Here is a 21222-nt window from a genome sequence, read left to right as displayed (position 1 = left end):
TCTGTCTTTTTATAACTGACTTTTCTCATATCATTTTTTTTCCCCAGATACCTTTATCAATGAATGTGTCAACCTTTCTGGCATACGACCAACCCACAATAAGTTACTGTGGGATGCATCATGAACTTCTCTCTCATAAGCCCTTTGAAACGAACGCACAGGAAGATACGCTGGAAACACACCTAGAGACTGAGCTGGACCTGAGCACAATCACAACAGCTGGCCAAATCAGTGACCATAAACAGCAGCTAGCTTAACTGAGCTAATTGGTAGCCAAGGATTGCTACCAAACTTTGTAACCTCAAGGACAAAATGAGGAAGATTCATGCATTGTGGACTCTAAAAACAAAACAAATCCCCTGTTCAAATAAAAAAAATCCAAGATTAATTCATGAAATAAAGAAGACATGAATTGTTTTAAGTCTACACTTTGTAATTAGCTAAGTTGTGCAGTATTTTTTTGACTTAAACAGAGTATGACCCTGAAAAAAAAGAATCTTTTTTTCCAAAACTCATCCTACCTACCTGTAAAAACTGTACAGAGCTAATGTATTTTTCATATTGTAAATTTTCAATTATAGAAACAACTGGTATATACAGTACCATAATTTAATTACATTTTACTTTACAAACTTTACACATTTCAGTTTCTAAAATTTTAAATTAACAAAAATTATTTCTTGTGTTATTCAGAGTTACTCAGTTTTGTAGGGACAGTTTTGTTACTGCTTTTGTGCCCAGAAACCTTGACTCTAAAATTCTGTGCTGTATGAAACATGCACGATTTTTACAATGCTTACTGCGTAGAATTTTATCTACTTGTTCCAGAAATAATACATTAACCAAAAAGGATTTAATTGTTCAGACTTGTAAGAGATTCTTCAATTACATAGACAGGTTTTTCTTATAAATGGAAAAAAAAATCAAAGATTTTTTTTTAACAGTTCTCAGATTTAACTGTTGCCTTGAATTACAGCCTAGTTTCTAAGCAGTGAAATGTAATGATAAAGAGGGATATTTTAACAAAATATTTCCGAATGAATGACTCATTATTTTATTCTTTTGAATAACCATTGTTAAGGGTGGGGGGAAGCATGGACAAAACATCACTGGAAACAAAGGCCGTAACCACAGCAACAGACTTTGATACACTTAAAAGGTGCAGCTGCCAGTGACAAAGAAAAACTTTTGTTACATCTCATTATGTTCAGGCCAAGGTGGGAGGACAGAGCATAATAATTTGTACAATAGCAAATTTTCTCCTAATTAACTCAAAGTGGTTTACCTAAAAATAACCATCAGTCAATGCAAAATGTGCCTGGTTCTTAAGACAACTTTTCATTTAGAACTGTAAGATTATATTTTGGGAACATTTCAAAGGAAATATATGAAATTTTTTGTATTGTGTGCTACATCAATTCTCTCCTAAGGGAGAACTTTAAATATCTACAGCTCATTCAAAATAAATATGAGCATGGTGGAGAACTTTCACTCAAGTAGACTATAAACATCCTTAATATATTCTAAATTATTTATATTGCTGTCCATAATGGAATTCACCTCCAAATTATCTGACAAATAACTCAGAGTAATTTGACACCAGCCCAGATCATGTATTGATTATGCAATTGTATTATAAAGTTAATTCAAATGAAATTAAGAAAACCTGACTTTTCAGAGCCTGAAATAATCAAATTGTTTCTATTGTTTGATTGACACAGGTTATTGTTTGAAAATATTGTTACTTTATCTACGGTAATCACACATTCTTCTTGATCTTTTTTGTTAAATATAAAACTGCAAGTTTTGATTACTGTTGCACTAGGAGAAACGCTTTTTTATATTGTCATTTTATATTCATGACATCAAAAATAGATCACGAATATATCAATCTACTGGGTCAAATACAATTGAAAACAATGAGGAAAAGAATTAGTGAAAAGCAATGTCAAACTTTTAATTTTTTATCTCTTCCAAAGAAATTGTACCTACAAAAGTCTAATTTTATGCAGGTTCATCACAGCAATTTTAAAAGCAGCTTCAAGAAGAATGAACTTAAAAATTGTAGATCAAATTATTGTTGAAAATATACAAAGTCAGAAAGAAAAAAAGATGTAAATGTTGGAAGAAGCAAACTATATTACTAATTTAAATGAAACCTAATGTCAAACACACTACTTGTATCAACTATTTAGCATCCCAGATTTTGTAACATATTTTGCATAAATTATTTGCTATTCAAAATTTTTTGTCATTTTAAGTCTAATTTTAATCTTTATTTTTTCCAATTCCTAATGTATTTGCATTGTATTATTCTACAAGTATTCTCAATCCTCTACACTGAGATTTTACTCCTCACAGCACATTTATAGAAGCCTATAAATCTATTATCTGTGGATCTAAAATCAAGTGCAAAATTTTATTCGTTATGTAAACCAAAATGTCATTTGCAATTTTTCTCATTAGAAGTTGTCCTTACAAATATATGCCCTTGATTTCCTGAAGCAAACCACTTTCTTTCTTAAACATTTTACGGTCATCTAAAGTAGACAACTATAAATAGAAGCAATTACCTTGGAACCATGGCTCTGCGCATCCAAGGCCCTAAGCTACTGTAAAAGCCAAATGACCTAAGAATTTTGAGATTTCTCATATTTGAAATTAAACCAAAAGGGTCTTTAACGGGGAAAAAAAAAAGATTCTGGGTTACTTGTTTGCTTAATTTTTATTCTGCCATGTCCAGACTAGGGGTAGAATCTTTATCAAATGTTTGTAATTTATATCAGTTTGGGTCTAAAACTTTTGTTTCTAACCTATCTTTTCCCGCATTCAATAATCTCCCATTTCCTCCCTCTAACCACTCATCCCATATGTCCCTTCCTGTCTATTGATCACCTATTTAAACAACTAAAATGTTTAGTTGTGTTTGGAGTTGAAAAAATGGAGAGTTTGACCCAGCGTGGTTGCAATAACAACAGCAGCTACAGCAAATAATAAAGTTATGCAGTGTTTTGAGGTTTACAAACCACATTTTAAATAAATTATCTCATTTTGTCTTCATTACAACCCTATGAAGCCACATTAATCTCAAAGAAGTTGAGCCCTCACCCAAGAACACAATTGGTGCAGTTGAACCATTCTCAAAACTTAGAGGCTATTAGTCTTTCCATTATACTAAAAGCTTTCTTTCTCTGATCAGTGCCAGAGAACTTCCAGAGAGAGGATATGATGAAAGAAAAGAAAGTTTGACACGTTGTTTGGTAATTGCTAATTTAATTCACTGCTATCTGTATAATATGTGGACTAAATGAACTCTTTCTGTATGCTACTCTGGACTCCCAATTAAAACTCTATTCAAAAAGTATAGCAAACCACATATTTCTTCATATACAAGATCATTTGCAAATGTATAGAACAGTTGCTCCCAAGATGTGGATGCATGTAGGCCCCAAGATGCAGACATAAAATCAAGAAGCACAAGGAGAGAAACCAAAGACTTTCTAAATTTCTAAATAATTATAAGAGATCCATAATGCAAGGTTGAACACGTGTTCAACACATGCTCAATTCAGAGCTAATTGGGAACACTTGTGTAAAATTCTTTTCCTTTTTTTTTCTTTTTTTGTTTTGGAAAGATTTATTGAACCATGAATTTTATTTATCCATCAGAGAACAATCTTCTCAATTTTCTCTAAAAATAAAATATAATATATCCAAACTGATTACTATAGATGCTAAAACATGCTAACATACAAATAATATATTTTACTAATCAACTCATTTTTGTCAAGTCTCTATCCCTAGTCACTCCTGAATGTTCTAGAAAACCATAAAACTGTACAGATTTTTAGTATAAATTATATTTTTAGAAGGAAAGAAAACTTGCCCAAATTTAACACTCAAGACTAATGACAGAATCCTAATTTGATCCCAGATCTGTCTGATTCCATAAACTGCTTAAAAATAGCAAAATATTTTTGCAAAAATGTTTTCTAACATATAACCATTGAAATAAATACATTTGTTTTTGACTGTTCCTGACTGGAAGACAGATATCGTCTCTCAAACTAAACATTCAAAATAAGTAAAGAAACTGAAAGCATGAAAACAGATGTCTGATGTGAACTGTTAGTAAGCTGTAAGAAAGAAAATTGGATATTCTGGGTAGATGAAAGCATGTGAAAACAGAGGTAATGGGACTGGCAGATGTTTGGCCTCAGGAGAGAAGGTAAGAAATCTCCAGAGTAGATATAACAACATCTTGTATTGAAATAGCTCTTAACAGTCTATCATGCTGGGTAATAGTATAACAGACTCATAACAAATAAAATGTCTCAAGGTCCAGATGAATTGGTCTTGTAGTAAGAACTTCCAACTACTCCCATTACCTTCTCAATTCTCCACAGCTGTCCCTAAATAAGAGAGGCACCAAGGGCAAAGGAACCGACATCAATGCTTTCAAAATTCTGATATACCCACAAAGGTAGGGTAAATGGACTGTCAACAATTGTGCTTTATTTTACCATTAGCTGTAATGGGGAAGAAACATTTGAAAATTAAAAAACAAACAAAAAAAACACCAGAATGGTGATGGGTTATTTTTAAAGGTCTCCTATGACTTGCATGTGATTTTATTGTGAGATAGGAGGCCGCTTATATTTAAATTTTTTAAATTTACGATAAGATTCATGTTTTAAAAAGTCTAGAGTTGATTATTTACCTTCTATTAAGGATAGTGATCTTAAAGCAGCAGAGTGCCTCAGCCAGCCATCTAGGACAGAGAACTCTGGAGTTTCTTCCTCCTCTTATTTATAGATTTTGTTTTATATGATATTCGTCTTCCTGAAAAGTTGAGTGAAATTTGTTTTGTGTAAATCAAATACTATTTCAAATGCATCAAGAGACTTTGTGATAAAGGATCCTTGAAATTCTTTTTTGTTTTCTAATCTGAAATATTACCTGCTAATTTATCTTCTGTAAATTAACTTCCATATACCTTGTGTTGTATAATGTAGCACACTTGTATTGTGTGGCCTTGAAGGTTCTATGAGGCAGTCTTTGCCTCAGACTATATAAAATGAAGGGCTGACTCCAGGTTTCGAGTTGGTCTAAATGAGTGATCAATTTCAGTCTTTTCTATTTACTGAATTTATCTGGATAAATGTGAAAAAGAGTAGTAAGATAACATGGATGGATAAAGTTGACAGTTAATTTTTTCTATTTATTTGTTTAAACTTTTGCCACCTATCATAGCCTCAAAGTAACTATTAAGAAATCAAGATGACTCTAAATCTCTTGGGGCAATTCTAGGTTTACTGAATCAGAATATCTGGGATGGATCCCAAAATATGCATTGCTAACACATTACTAAGGTGATACTAATGCATGCTAAGTTTTGAAAAATACTGCTCAAATGAATTTACTTTTACCAAGTCATTGAATTGCTTTTTACTCTAATCTAAAATCATTAATTCTTGCGTTTTTCTATACCAATGCGAATCTACTTTTCTAAGCCTGGCTGAACGTTTTTTCTTAACTAGAGAAACGCAAAACAAAGGACAACTATATATAAAATACTCAGATTGCTTTCTGACAGACTGTGTTGTTTATAGATTTCACTTCCTATTAACTCTTTCAACAGGCATATGTGAACACAGTCTTAAAGCAGCTAGGTTAGTTATTTAACTTGTTAGTTGTGCCAATGGATAATAATACAACTGAAAAGCTAGAGGTGGTGAGAGAAGCAGGAATTAATTTATGATGTATCAGGTATTGTGCTCTGCTCATCTCATTCTTAAACCATCTAGAAAGAGGTATAACCACCATTTTAAATAAGAGAAAAATAAAGATCATGATAGTTAAATAATTTGTCAAGGCTGATACAGTAGAGTTGAGAATTCAAATCCAGATTTGTCAGACTCTAAGAATATGCTCCTACCGCACCCCGTAGCACATTTTCAAAAATGAGAAAAGACCATAATCAATATAATTAGGCTCATATATTTTAATGGGAGGTAAGTAGACACAGCAGGAGAAGAATATGCCTTTCTATTTCCAAATAGAAAAACTCTAAAAATTATTTCACACCATAGAGATTTCCTTCAAAATCCCAAATCAGCAAATTAATGGAAAGAAATATCCATTACTTTCTTGAAGTTTTAAATGTGGTTTCCTAAAAAGAGTGGACATTTGAAAGAAAAATCCTTCAAAAGATAAATATTCCCAAATATTCATGTTGTATTTTCATTTCCAATCAGCTCTCATAAAATTGAACCAGAATATGATAAGTGAATATCCAAAATATAACCTTCAACTGGCTAAAAAGGGAAGGGAGATTGCCAATTAAAGCAAAAACTATATGGGTGAACAGTCAATAAAGTCACCAAGTGTAAACGACAAGGTTAAGAAAAACATCAATAATCAATCATCACAAAATGTCAACTGGCAATCGCATGGCTTGGATTGCAGAAGATTTCCTGTGAATGATTTTATATGACAATATTCTTTATAGAAGTATTATGACTTACACAAATGGTATGGGATCTGGAAGCATATTACATTAAGAAGGTAGGAAGATAACAATGCAGATTCCACTTGTCCTACACAGAATATAATATATACTTTAAAAGTAAATATAATTTCCTTGTTTGGTCAATGCAACTGTTTTTATCATTATGTGGAGATGGACAAATAAAATCATTTTAAAAAACTTCTTTTTCAGCTCACATCTTCAAATAAGTCTTCCTCAGTCTCAGCTATTCACAAATGATTCCTAAATAGTCTCTTGATTCCATTAGTGCCTCCATTATTAAACCACTGGGTTGTCTCTTCTATTTCTCCCAGAACTCTACATGCCCAAGTTACTGGGAAGTTACATTAGTATTTTACTCCATCACACTATCTGAACATGTAGCATCCATGTAAAACATACGTTTCTTTTATAATACAATACATGCATTCAAGAGCCAGTTAAAAACTCTAAATCACAGCTTCTACTAAAAATGTCCACTACTGTAACTATGATAAAAACTAGGCTATAAATTTAAACAATTAATAAATCCAGCAAAGAAATAAATTCTAGTATCCTGAATCTAATATCATTACATCTTCTCATTCTGACACCACTACCACCATACAGAAATTTTATCTGAAATACCTAGAATAATTCTGATTGTGGACAACAAAGATGTTCCTGGTATCTGGGTTGAAGATGTGGTGAAAGACAATGAAGGAAAGAAAAAAATTACATATACCCAGAGGTAAGTGAAGCAAATGTACTTATTATTAGATAATCTGCAAATAATTTTTAAAACTAAGACTCATAATTAAAACTTACAATAATATTTATGCCATAAAGTGTCATTATAAAAGCCAGAGTGGACATTAGGCATACAAGAACAGACAGATATTTGTGATAGCAATATATATTAGATAGATAGAAAGATAGGAAGAATTAATTTAACCAAAGGAATGATATTAAGAATAAAAATTAATTCAAGAACTATTACTATCATTTCTACAGAGAGAAATTGAAAAGTAAGAGAAAAAAGATTCAAATTAAATGCCAAATGATCTTTTCAAGGCCAAATTTAACATAACCCAAAACTATAAACCCTGAATTGCTGCTTCCATCATTTGAGTAATTACATTAATTCACATATACGTAGTCAAAATCTGATTTTAAAAAATGAATTGTAATTTTAAATATACTCCATCTGTTCATGCTGTTTTAAATCAATGCTATATTTGCTTTCAATTACAGATCCATAAATATAATGTCCTAAACGGTCTCATGAAAATATAGTAAAAGATTGGTCAGCCCTGTTGTTCTGCTCTGCCATAAAGCAATTGTCAGAGCGGAATGTTCACCACGTTGGCAAGCTAGAAATACTGTTTCTGATGTTCTCTCTAGTAGGTTGACTTAGGCACTTCTAACACTCATTATCTCTGGGTTTTACTTTATATTCAGTTATAAAATAAAGAAATTATTGTCTGAGGCAAGAGCCTAGAAGCCCATACCAGCTCTAGTCTGACTATACTTATACCAGAGAGGTTTAGGGAAAGACACTGGACATCTCTGAACTTACATGATATCTGGAGAAAAACCTGAGATCCTTGTGATGTCAACATTTTTTCACCTTTGGATTTGATGGAAATTTAAGTTCAGTGTATTGGAAATACTTCAAAATTCCTTGCCAGTTTTTCTTAACAGACCTCAAACTTCAGTCTCTTGAGCCAACGTTGGCTTTTACACATGGCTATTTAACAATGAACCATTGCTATACTTCATCATGTTGTGAAAGAATAACATAAGGCTGGGGTGGTAGCCTTTATTGACTTTTCCTTGCCTTTGATTCCAGTTATGGGTTAAAATGTGTGAGCTTGAAATGGCACCTTGGTACTACCATAAAGGGGTTGGAAGAACAGTCTTCTAACACATAAACACCTTATGTAATAAAAAACAGAAATGTAGTTTGGGGTCACTTCTTTTTAACTTAATAATCTGATAAAGTTTTCAGATAAGTTAAGTATATAGCTTCCTGCTACTAAGAATATAAATGTAACTGTCTATAATGAAAACACGGTTTTGTTGTCATATACTTTCATTTTCTGAAGGCAAACCTCAGACAACTGATTGTGTTCTATAATTGCCACCAGAAGGAATGTCTGTTTAATTATTTCCAGAAAGAATGACTTAATACCAAACATTTAAGACAAAATAACTAACATTTATTGAATGTTTACTTTTCTAAGCATTTTACATGTATTAATTCATTTAGTCCTCATTAATATGGTTAATAGGACTAACAATAACCCTCTCAAGTACTACTGTTTTCCCCTTACTTAAAAAGATAGCAAAAATGATGCACAAAGCAATTATATTAATATAATATAATTATATATAATTAATATAACATATAGCTAGTAAATAGTGGAACAAGGTTTCAAATCCAGGTGATAGTTACACTGACAAATTGACTGCTGCTAACTGCTTATTTAAAGTCCACTTTATAGATCTCCTACTTGGATTTAAAAGTCTACTCATTTAAGGTTATAACTGAAGACATTTTACCAGTACAATGGATATATTTATTACATACCTAATATATGCCTGGTGGAAGGTAAGAAGATCTGAGAGATACATGAGTATATGATATAGTCTCTGTCCCCAAGGGGCTTGCAGTCCTAGCAAATAGAAAAGGCATCCATATTTAACAGAAATAAATTCTAAGAGTTAAATTTAATACCTGCAAGTGCAAACATCAATTAGGAGAAAATGAAATCAAAGTTACTAGAGTTGTTGGAGATATCTCAAGGCAAAAGTGAGACTTAAAACTAGTGGTATTCAGGTGGGCAAGACGAAGATGAGAGGACAGTGAAGAAGGAAGAATATTATATTTAATGTACGGACATCTGTTATTCTGATAATATTTGTTAGATTCATGCTTCTCTGGAAAAGAAATAGTAGGATCAATTTTTGTCCTGATTGCCTAAAAGTTCAGAGCCAAATTTTACTCTGGCCAGAGCAAATCTTTTGGTCTTTCTAGATGGAATAAACATTTCCTACATTTTCCTCAACTCTATTTCTCTTTACATTTCTATTTTATCTGTTTTGTTTTATCTTTCTTTCGGGGGAAGGGGATTATATTAATCCTGTGTGGAAAATGTTAAAATGTTATATTAAATAAGTTTCAATAAAATGTTCATAAAACATTTTGAAGACTGATCCATGCAACCCCATTAATTTAAAATAATGATATGAATTAAATTAACTTCTTAGAAACTAATTTAATTATAACATCCTCAAACTACTGTTTGGCATCAAGCAAAAACATGGCCTGTAAATTGATTGGCTTCTTCTTTTTCCAAACTGTTCATTCTTTATGTTGGGATTGGTGAATAGTAACCAGAATTCTTATTTGAAAAAGTAAAACCAAAATCATTTTTGATTGCTATATTTTACAAATAAAGAAATTAAAGTAGAATATGATAAAAGACCATTATTAAAACCATTTAGGTAATAGAAAACAGATCAGTGCTAGAACTCACATTAACTTAGAAATAGTTTTTACTAGAGTAATATATTCTTATGAACACACCAATATTTAACAATATGCAGTTATTTATGCCTTAAAAGTACAAAAAAAGTACAATTATCAATAAAGTTGCCATTTAATAAGTACTGACAGATATATTTCTAATCTGAAAAATGATGCATAAGAAGGTACTTTAGTTCTTTTTGAATTTTTTAAAAGTTGAGACATGTTCTCTTTTCATCAAATTTTGCACATTATTTGGACTATTAGCTTCAGTTATCTCTGTTTATTTGATAGTTACAAATTTTCATTCACAGTTATATTCAGAGTGTCTTTTCTTCTATGTGGTGATTATCTTTTATATTATATAACAATATTTTGGTATTTTTACTTCTATTCAATCAAATAAGCACTTATTAATTTATTCAGCTTTTACCATAATATGCCGAGGATTGTGATAGGAGACAGTAATCAAATGCTTAAAGTGAATAAATAATTGTGATTCAATGTGATATTTCTAAAAATGAAGTCTGTACATGTTGCTGTAGGATTAAAGGGGAGAGAATAATCAGTTTCGTTGGAAATCAGAAAAGGGTTCACAGAGTAAACGCTATTTGAGATTCTAGATTCTAATATTTGTCAATCACAAAGCTCAGCAGCAGCTTCCACCCCCAACTCCTAATTAGAATTTAGAGGTACTTTAGATGTCTGTGAGTATTAGCTTCTGGAAACCTAAGACTCCAGTAGTTTCTGAGTCTGATATTTTCCCCATATAGGTACTCGGTTTTTTCTAGTATATATATGTGAAAAAAAAGGTTTTTTTAAAAAAATTGTCCCTTCCCACAATCTTCTAAATTTAATCCTCAAATAAAAAGCATCAATTCAACCATTCCATGATAAATACAGAAAACGTGCAATTTTATTAAATAAATAAATAAATAAATAAAAGGTAATAAAAATGTAATGGACTGTCAGAAGTTTTTTGCTTTGTTTTGTTTGTAAAATGTCCCATGAAAACCCTATTTTTGTTGTGTCAAAAAGCTTAGCTGGGTACAGTGGCTCATGCCTATAACCCCAGCACTTTGCAGGGCCAAGGCAAGAGGATCACTTGAGGCCAGGAGTTTGAGATCGGCCTGGGTAATATAGTGAGACTCTGTCTCTAAAAAAAAAAAAAAAAAAAAAAAAAAAAAAGTCTATATTGCAGTTCTAACCTCAGGAATATGTGACAAATATGTGGCAGGGGTATATTGGACTATAGAATCTAAATTTTCACTACCTACTAGTTATAGCATAAGGCTGATATTAAAATGAATAAGAATTAGGTTATAGGTACAGTCTTAGTATCTTATTCCATTACTATCAAGTGATTTATTTAAAAAGTAGAAAAAAATTACTAAGGCAGTGAATTCACCTAATACAGAAATAAGCACAGTTGTTTCGGAAACTGCTCAGTATCATCAACTCTTCATTTCTCTAAATAAGTGGGTTTTTTTCTTTAACAACCATCTCTCTTTAGGAGAATACCATGGCTCTCAAAAGATCCCATTGTTTATTTCGTGTGCATTTTTATTAAATCTTCAAGAATGCACCTCATTTATATGAGCCAAAATAGTATTAGTGAATTCAGTAACTAGTTTAAAACCTAGTTTCTGATCATCCTACTTAGGAAAATGAATATATTTTAATTTTAGAATTTCATAACATATCAATATTAACATGAGAGCTCATCATGAATAATGCTATTTTTATACATGCCAAGGGAATTGTGCCTAATGTTCTAAAATACTCTTGAGCATTATGAAAATCACACAGTATGGCAAAGGCAGCCATGATAATCCCCAGTTATGGGATAGATATGGTATTTCAACAATTATTTTTCAAAGATAAATTACACATAAATTTTTACTCTGGATAGTTATATTCAGTGTGGTCATTGCTATATGAGCCTGTAGAACTGAATTCATTAGACTTCAACTAGTTCTAGTAAATATCTAAAACATCCTTAATTTGAGTACTTTAATGTCATCTTTGACATGTTACCTCTGTAGGGTCTATAATTTGTTAGTGACTATAAATTAAATTATAACAACCTTTAGCATTTTTAAGTTTCAAATTTCTTAATTTCAATTGAGACAACAAAATCTAGTCTGAGAAACTCTAATTGTTTTACAAAGAAAATTAATGTGCTTTTTATTTCATGAGGTTCTGGAACTGTTAAGACTAGCATGAAATACTGATATTCACAATCCTGAGTGGAATAGAAGGGGAGTAGAATGGAATGATGATGGCAAATATTTGGACAATGGTGGGACAGTCTCCAGAAAGACTTTGAGAAATACTATTAAATCTCCAGATCTGCCAGCTGGGAATTCCAGGTTCATAGGGTACAATGTTAGCTGAAATCCAAGCCTTGGATGGTCTCTCCCCTTGCTTTTCAAGTTTGTACCACACCTACTTACAAGGATTTGGAACAATTTTTGAATTAAAACATCTACATAATTAACATTTTAACCTAGTGATCACAAGACTGGCTATATTTTATTATTGCTGTTGAATTGTCCATTGTATATTAAATTTGCTATAAATTCATTACCCAAAAAAAATCTTACCTTGAAAACATTTGTTATAAAGGGCAAGAAAATAAAAAAGGACAAAAATAGGCTAAAAATCAAACTAGAGTCTAATTTATACTTATAATAAGGTAGTTCTAAGGAGGTAAGTCTTGATCTAAATAATTTATCATTCCTTTGAATCATGTGGAATAAATATATCTTAAATTTCTCCATTCCATTCAGAGAGATCACAGGTGACCTTGGTGAGAGAGTAAACAAGGAACAGTTTCAGGGCCCTAAATAAGCCACAGGAAGAATAATATGTTATTCAGCTTATTTTATTATTCTTCTCCATGTTTATGTCATCTTCCTTCTTTCTTTCTCTGCTTGAGTTTTATACTACATATTATATGAACATATGTGCTGACACAATGATAATAAGACTGGGAAAGGAAAAGATTACATTAATTTATCTTGCAATATGAGTTGCCCAATTATATAATATTACAAGGTTATATTAGCTCACCAAAGAGTATAAATAAAGTTATATTTAACTCAGTACCATACCTTACAACTAAACCTAGGTTCCAAAGTAAGTCTTTTTTTCCAATAAATTGGATATCCTAGAGTTTAGAGCATTCAGATAAGGCCAAAAACTTCCCTTTGAAAAATATCTTTGACACTTTTCATAAAACCAGTTCTTTGCCTGTGGCTCACTTTTAGGACTTCCACAAATCCCTTGAATAATCAAGAACTTGGTTTTACATGACTATATATGTGGTATTCTATGAAAAATCCAGAAGCTTGTTAATGAGAATTGCCAAAAAAGTAAAATTAAAATATCTTAAGATTACTTTTATCAAACCAATATGTGATAGAAAGTTATCTATTGAAGTATATTTACATGTAATCACAGTAATGGATTGTAAGAATAAAACAAATCAACTATAGTACATTCTCCCTCTCTCCAGAGTCATGGTATACCAGATACACCAATCTCCTCAGGCTACCAATATAATTTAATACATGAAAAGTATCCATGTTTACCTGTTTACCTGTTACTGATTAGGAAATTCCCAAATAGCAAGTTTCTCACCAAAGCAAACCCTGAAGCACTAACATTTAAGCTATTTTATTATGGGGGGGGGAATCATCATTTAGAAATAAAAGTACCAGCTAGTAATAAATTATGTACAAGTCACTCCAGCAGTGTGTTTCAATCACTTCAGTATTTTTAGCCTCCCCAAAAAAATGTCAGAAATGAGGCATGAAAAGCTATTAACTGAATCATTCACACATTGAAAAGATGTTGTTGTCAGTTTGTTCTTTCAATGGAAATAATGAACAACTGATTTATTTATAACTGGTAATTATGATAATACACCTTCATTTTCTACCCTTTACAGTATATTATAGATATGTTATAATTGTCTTATTTCATGCCTGATCTAAAATCATATGCTTCTATAAAAATTTCTTCTTTCTCAGGCTTTTCCTTAACTTTAACATTCCTTTGGCTTTAAGTATAATTAAAATGTTTTTCCTGACTTAGTTTCCTTGTCTTGTTTCCCCTTTCAATTTTCTGTCTTTTCCTCTGGTAGAATTTATCCATACTTTTAATGTATTGATAGGTAACTGGAGGCTGCAATATGGATTTTAAGTGGGTGCAGAATACATTTACATAATCTCTATAAAGTGAATCTTGTCAGCACTTATTTAGTCAAGTTTACTTTGTTTTCTTTCTGAAATAGAGGTAAAAGAGGTAAACAGAACAGGTAAAGAAACATAGAGGCTAATTTATACTTTTGAGAGAAGGAATTCTTGGTCTTAAGAATCAAGACAAGAAGACCAGTCATATTTCAATTTTTTTATTAATAAATTTTAGAGCCAAGAAGAACATTTCACTTGAACTTTTGAATTTTAACTTTGTAACCAGTTTTGTCTTTTCTGGACAGTCAACAGTTTTTATATTTTGTCGCAGAACACTCTCTATATACACAGTATTCTGCCCTCAGTTTGCATAGGTCCATAAAAGAAAAAGCCTTTGAGGATTTGCTTCTACATTCAATCAAAACTATTGTTGAGAAATATATCCATCACATTACGGGATATCATTTTTTAAAGGAACATGTGAGTAATGTATTTCAGAACTAGGTCTAGGAAAAAATCTCCTTGGAAAACGGTTATGCTTTATCTGCAGTGAATACTAGAGGCCTCTCACACATCCTGTCTTCTTTATACCTTTGCTAAGGAATCCAGAACTGGGTTACACTCAGTAACATGGTAACCACGTTAACTTTCCTGTTGAGTGTACTGGCTTTCTCCTTTTTTATATTTTTTATTTCCTCTTTCTAATCCTATTCTCTAAATCTTATTTCATATGTCTTATTTCATATGTCATAAGCAGTCTGAAATTATTTGAGAAGAAAAAAGTATAAATAAGGAAATAAACTAGAGATACCACTTTTAAAAAGCATTTTTGATTCTTACTGCAATAGTGGCATTATCTGAACTTTGGGATAATAATTTTTCTCTTTCTAGCATCATGCCCACTTCTGATTATCCCATCACTGACTCATCTTTAAATTTTCAATTCCTTAATTTTCAATTTATAAGCTGTGGAAGAAAAAAAAACACAGATATACCCAGACAGCATACTATCATTCTCATAATCTGTTCTTCAGATATAAAGATCACTAAGCAAAGCAGGACATACATTTCAAGACGTTTTGCCACTAGTGGAAACAAATTCTCAGGTGCTGGATTACAGTTCCACAAAGTTTATTTTCAAGAGCGCTAGCTAGGGTTAAAAATGAAATTCTCAACAATTTTTTAAAAATTATTTTCTTTATGTAAGCTAAAAGTCTATAGATTGTCATTAAGTGGCTCATTTTTTTTTCTAACTTAAAATTTACCTTGTTTTATTAACAGAGTTAGCCAAATTCTACCTTGTGGATAATAAACCAGGATAACTATGTCCAAACATTCATTCCTCCACCTTTCTTAATAGCCTAAACCCCTCTTTCTGAGCTGCCCATCCACCCCTCCAATCCTAATCCCAAACTAGAATACACAATATTTTTTCAAGTACATCTAAGTTTATCCATATAAAAATATCCTTAACATGATTTCATGATACTATTTAAAGTATTTCATTCTGCTTACATTCACAGAATTGGAATTAATAAGTGAGTTGAATTCTGCAACTTAAAATGTAGGTTTTAGGACTGTACTAATTAACTATGAAACAAATATAAACAAAATCCCCCAAATTGAGATTTTAAATGAATGTATTTTTCAAGTTTTATTCAGAATTTTATCATGAGTAACTTCAGTTATAGTCTACAAAAAAAACATGTAAAAGAAAAATATAATAATATCTCATCCAATAACAATATATGAAATCATTCACATGTAGCATTTTGTGTGTATTCCTATGATTAGACTTCAGTCCAACTGCCAGATGTATGAAGCATGCAATAAAGAAAAATTTAAAATCTAACAGTTCTCACTTGGCATTCAAATCCAAACATTAGTTGAACATCCTAGTATCCCATCACTCCTTAAAATCATAAAAAAAAAATTATAGGCATGAAAAGGAAAATTTTAAAAACACATATCAAAATATTGAATTCTGTTCCTAATTATTATATTTCCTATTTCATAAACATTTTTTGAAAATTAAAGAATGAATTGGTATCAATGTACTATATAAAATCAATATATTTCACAAGTTGAAATTTAGGAATATAAGGCCTCTGCATTCATTTTTTTAAATTCTACTTAGACAAGGTTCTAAATTATTTTTCAATTCTGTTCAAAGAATATTACCTTTGTAAAAATAGAGATGCCATTTTTAATAAATAGAGTAAAATTGATTTAGAAACCTGGGCAATATAAAAATACAAGTAAAAATCTAATTTAAGTGAATTATTAGAATAGTTCATACAAAATATATCTATTCTGGAGTCTCTGTGGATTTTTTCCCTGATGCCATTAACTTTTGTTAGACTATAAATATGGATGCAACTATGCCTACATAACTACCAGCATGTACATAAAATTGAGTAAGAAATTTTAATCAATGGTTCTTAATATTTTTTCTAATACTAAATTCTTAAAGATGTAACACACTCTATCAATAAATTACCCCAGTGACAGTTCTCAAAGGTATGTGAGTGTGTGAGTGTGTATGGGCGTATATGGAGGAGGGTGTCATGGAGAGGATACCACCTTTTTTGCTTTTCTCTGCTAAGAATCAGAGTGTAATTCAATTACCTCCTTTTAAAAAAAATCTCAGATCTTGGTTTGAGTCTGAAGCATTAGTCATGTGGAGTCTAATGCAGGTTTGGGTCAACCCTGATCAAGGAGACCCCAGGGAGAGATCTGAGTGTGGGAAAATTTAAATTTGGATATCCCAGGAATGGAATTATATATCTAAGAACCATATAATAGCCTGTCTTGGAGCATCCTCCTTGGGTCAGCTCAGAACCTCCACAGTTCTTTCACAAGCCCAGGCAATATCCCTTTACCCACTTTGGGCCCTGCACACTGTAGACTCCATCTCTGATCCAATATTTGACTAACTTCAAGATTAATTCCACACCAACTATCTATGACCTCACTCAACGGCCTCTTGGAAACAACTAATCTAACAACAGTGCAAACAAGACAAACAACTAATCTAACAACAGTGCAAACAAGACAACAAGATCACCCAGGTGATCATTAAAATGACCATGAGGGAAATAAAAAAAAAGAGAGACAGATTCATAAGTATGCTGTAGATGTTACTTTTTTCAGTAACAGATTTACACCTATACTTTTATAGGATTCTATGACAGGAAACAGTTAATAGAGGGTTAGGGAGAGAAAACCTTGGGTCTTCAGATCCTAGAAGCAGAAAGGGACTCTTTTAAGTTAGAGTTACTCTTTAGCTGTTTTGTAATAACATTTCATCAGATACTTCCTAGGTCAAAATAGTCAAGTAAACACCTTTAGAGAAATTTAGAAATTTAATCCTCTCTGCTTGCTTGTTAATATTATTTCTTTAAACTATATTTCTGCTCAGTATTCATGTGCTTCATAGGTATTTGACAAAAATTTTAAATAGTTATGTTTTTTTTTCTTTTTTTCTTTTTCTCTAGCATGTTAAAGAACAATGAGCCAGATCCAATTAAATGAGTCAACTATTCCCTAGGTATAACTCCTGGGGTCATATCAATTGCATTTGCTGCAGTGGTATAATAATTTACTACAAATGTCTTAAATTACAGCATTTGAACATGTGCCAGGAAATAATACTTTTCCCCAAAGCAGATGAATCATGATTCTGAAATACATAATGCACCTCAAAGGTGTTTAAAATTCTTCTAAAGGAGTGACTTACTCACATGCTAGAACATTGACCATTTGATTTGAGTAGTGACCTTCCAATAGCAATGAAGAACATTTCAATGCTTTTGAAATGTTACTGTTAGAAATAAATTTAAAAATATTTCAAATAGGTAAACATAGAAGCTTCTCTGGTAATGCTTCCCTTGGGAGGAAGAGAGGCTGGGAACCAACATCAGTAACGACCTTGGCTTGCCTTCTAAGAATTTTGTAGAGGGGCCCTTCTCAAATGTAGACTTTTCCCTATACTTTCCAAAATAGCTCAAATATCTATGAGAGAATTTTGTTGAACTTAGGAGTCTGAGAGCAAATGATAGTAGAAAAAGTTTATATAAAGGAAACAAACAGGCAGCATCATATAACAACTCAGTATTATTTAGAACAACTAGTTCAAATAAATCTGAGGATCTTAAAGCCTAACTATCTGGAAGTCAGTTTCAAAAAATCAATATATCTAGAATATGCTTTACTATCTCATTTATGTGACATATAGATTCAGAGATAAAGTAAAAACTAAAAATGCTATAAGTAGCCATTATTTAATGTGTGTATTTACACATGAATGTATATGCACACATATATGTATGTGTATGTATATTTGAGTCTGCTAAAGTGTGCTTCTAGATTTATTCATGCATATAATAATACTTACTGAGAACTTACTATATTCAAGACATTGTTACAGATTAAAAGAAAAATAAATTAGATGTAGATGATAATCTAAAAGAAGCTAAACGGGACTCATCTCAAAATTCAGAATAAATGAGACAGAAAACTTTAATTACCAGTAGTAAGAAACAGTGATGTGAAAACCTAAGCCAGGCTGCAGAGGATTGAACAATAGAGTAAAAGATAGAGCCTGAGTCTTATCAGTTTGACCTTCATCAATGTCAATTCATTTCTTTGGGCTTCTGCTTCTTTACCTGAAAAATAAGGGAAATTTAACCATGTGATCTTCAGAGTCCTTTCTGGTTCCAACAGTAGAAAAAACTGTACTCCATAAGCTTAATTTAAACCAGAAGGTGCAGACCTCATTCTTTACTTGTAATGGCTTCACTGATGAATAGCAATGTCAACTAACATGAATTCCATCTCCTTTTTCCTTCCCTGCTCCAGTTTGATGGAGGTACCAGTTAGCAATAAAATAGCATTGAAGAGTTAGGACTCACAAAAAGACAGAAATGTATCTAAAATCACAATACTATGATTATAGAATTGTTGTTTCCACACCCTAACATATTGAAAATAGCTGATGAGGACAAACAATGTAAAGTGGAGTGGGCAAACAAGCAGAACTTCAGAAAACAACTGGGAGACAAAAGTGTACAACTATTTTTTTGAACTTTTTTTTTTTAAATGAAGGCCTTTTGGTTATTTGATTCAGAATTTTTTTAATGTGCAAATTCAATTATGAAGCCATGGCAACCAAAAGATAAAACGTAAAGTTTTATCATTAATTTGAAATGTCTTGTTTTGAAAAAAGTTTGGTAGTAAAATCAAGGTTAAATGAAATATCATGAAGCTGTGCAATTAGGTTCATAATGAGGTGCCTCAGGGATCAGTGCTGGAACAGGTGTTCAATATATTTATTAATGACTTAGAAGAGTTGTGAATAATATAGAAGCACATTCAGATGACTTCGAAGATATTTATAGCAATCAAAACGGGTGAATGACTGCTTTTCTTGACCCATTCAAGAGCAATTATTTAACATATTACAGCAAATAATCAACAAGAGCAAATTAATGTGAAGTAGGTAGAATTGCCCAGGTTTTCTTAATATGCTAATAGCTACTAAAATAGTTATTGCCTTTCAGCCAAGAGTGGGCATATCTAAGAAGACATCTATCCAGTAAACAGCTCTTCATGAAAAAAAGGATACTCAAAAAAGGTTGCAATAAAGAATAATGCAATAGAATAATCATGCAAATCAATAAATATTGCTGGAAATGTTTACATGCCAGACACTTGCTCTATTGAATGACACTGTTGGGGAAGGGTGTGGTTCCCCAACCATACGTTGGGATTATCGGATCTTATATGGTGATTTTCTAAATAGTTTCCAATTATTATACACTCCTCTCCAATATCCATTCACTGAAGTTCCCAGATGCCTCTCAGGTAGGAATAAAACTCACAAGGGCATTCTCTTCTCACCTCTGCTTTGCTCTATTCTAAAGGATTTCACTGATATTAGCTTTATGTGTTAATCTTTCCAAATTGAAGATTTCAAGGCTTTAGAACAATTAAAAGTAATTAATTTTCACAATAAAGATAACATAATACTATTCAAGAATAGCATGAAATATATCTTCCCTCACCCCAAGGTTATTTAACTATCGTGCATACTAGAAAACCTTAAATGTAGCATCTTTTCAATTTTAATTCATTCATTAAAAAATATTTTCTGAATGGCTATTTTATCTAAGACACAGGAGTAATTAAGAAAATGAAAAAGACAAATAAAACTTGGATCCTGCCCTAACAGAACTTAGAAATCCATGTTTCCCTTGTCATGAACTAAGCATTTCTCAACCCTATACCATATAAATTACATAAATATGTCATCAATTTCATCATAAATTTGAAATATATTAAAATTGATAAGAATAAGAACTGTTTCTATAAGAATGTATAATAATATTTTAAAAACCAAGCCACCATTTTCTACTACCATTTATCTTCTCTGTCAGGGCAAAAATATGTTGACCCATAGCATAAACTTTCTGATTTGAAAAATAACTTAAATACTTCTCCAAATTTCAGAGAAAATTAAAAGATTTCTAGGCTGTTTGGGACTAAGAATGTAGGCCAATATAATTAGGGTAAAGCCTAATACTAATAGGAACATCAACTTATCTCCACCAATTCAGCTTTACAAAATAACCAATCAGTAAAGAGTAGGGAGTCAGTAGGGAGATAAATGAAGTACTTCAAGTAAGAATTTTTGTTTTTGGAAGATTAGGTCAAGCATCTCTACTCTCTACATATGCCCACCTGCAAATTTCAGATGTGAATATCTAGAATATTACACCCATGGTTCCATAATTCATAGACTTTCAGAATATCAGGGTTAAATGGGACCTTAGACTTTAAGCATTGCTTGAGCTATAAATTTTCTTTACATCATGGGACACATCACCACCAGATATTTAAAAAAAACAAAATACAAAACAATAATAAAAACAAACAAACTAAAACTCATTAATATAATAAACCCAAAAACTTATAGTGAAAGG

General features: G+C 31.5%; 2 protein-coding genes across 2 annotated transcripts in view; one reads left to right on the top strand and one right to left on the bottom strand.

Moving 5' to 3' along the window:
* The window catches only part of LRRTM3 (leucine rich repeat transmembrane neuronal 3), a 161356-nt gene extending 161099 nt beyond the window's left edge, over nt 1–257 (top strand). The window contains exon 3 of the mRNA XM_069460863.1: nt 48–257. Within this exon, the coding sequence (XP_069316964.1) occupies nt 48–257 (210 nt within the window). The remainder of the gene's footprint in view (nt 1–47) is intronic.
* Nucleotides 1–21222, bottom strand: part of CTNNA3 (catenin alpha 3) — a 1434719-nt gene that overhangs the window by 1025825 nt on the left and 387672 nt on the right. The gene's annotated exons all lie outside the window — the stretch shown is intronic.

This window comes from Eulemur rufifrons, chromosome 28 (assembly GCF_041146395.1).
Source record: "Eulemur rufifrons isolate Redbay chromosome 28, OSU_ERuf_1, whole genome shotgun sequence".
Taxonomy (NCBI): domain Eukaryota; kingdom Metazoa; phylum Chordata; class Mammalia; order Primates; family Lemuridae; genus Eulemur; species Eulemur rufifrons.
Note: the sequence above shows the minus strand (reverse complement) of the source record. Positions and strands in the feature narration are given on the sequence as shown.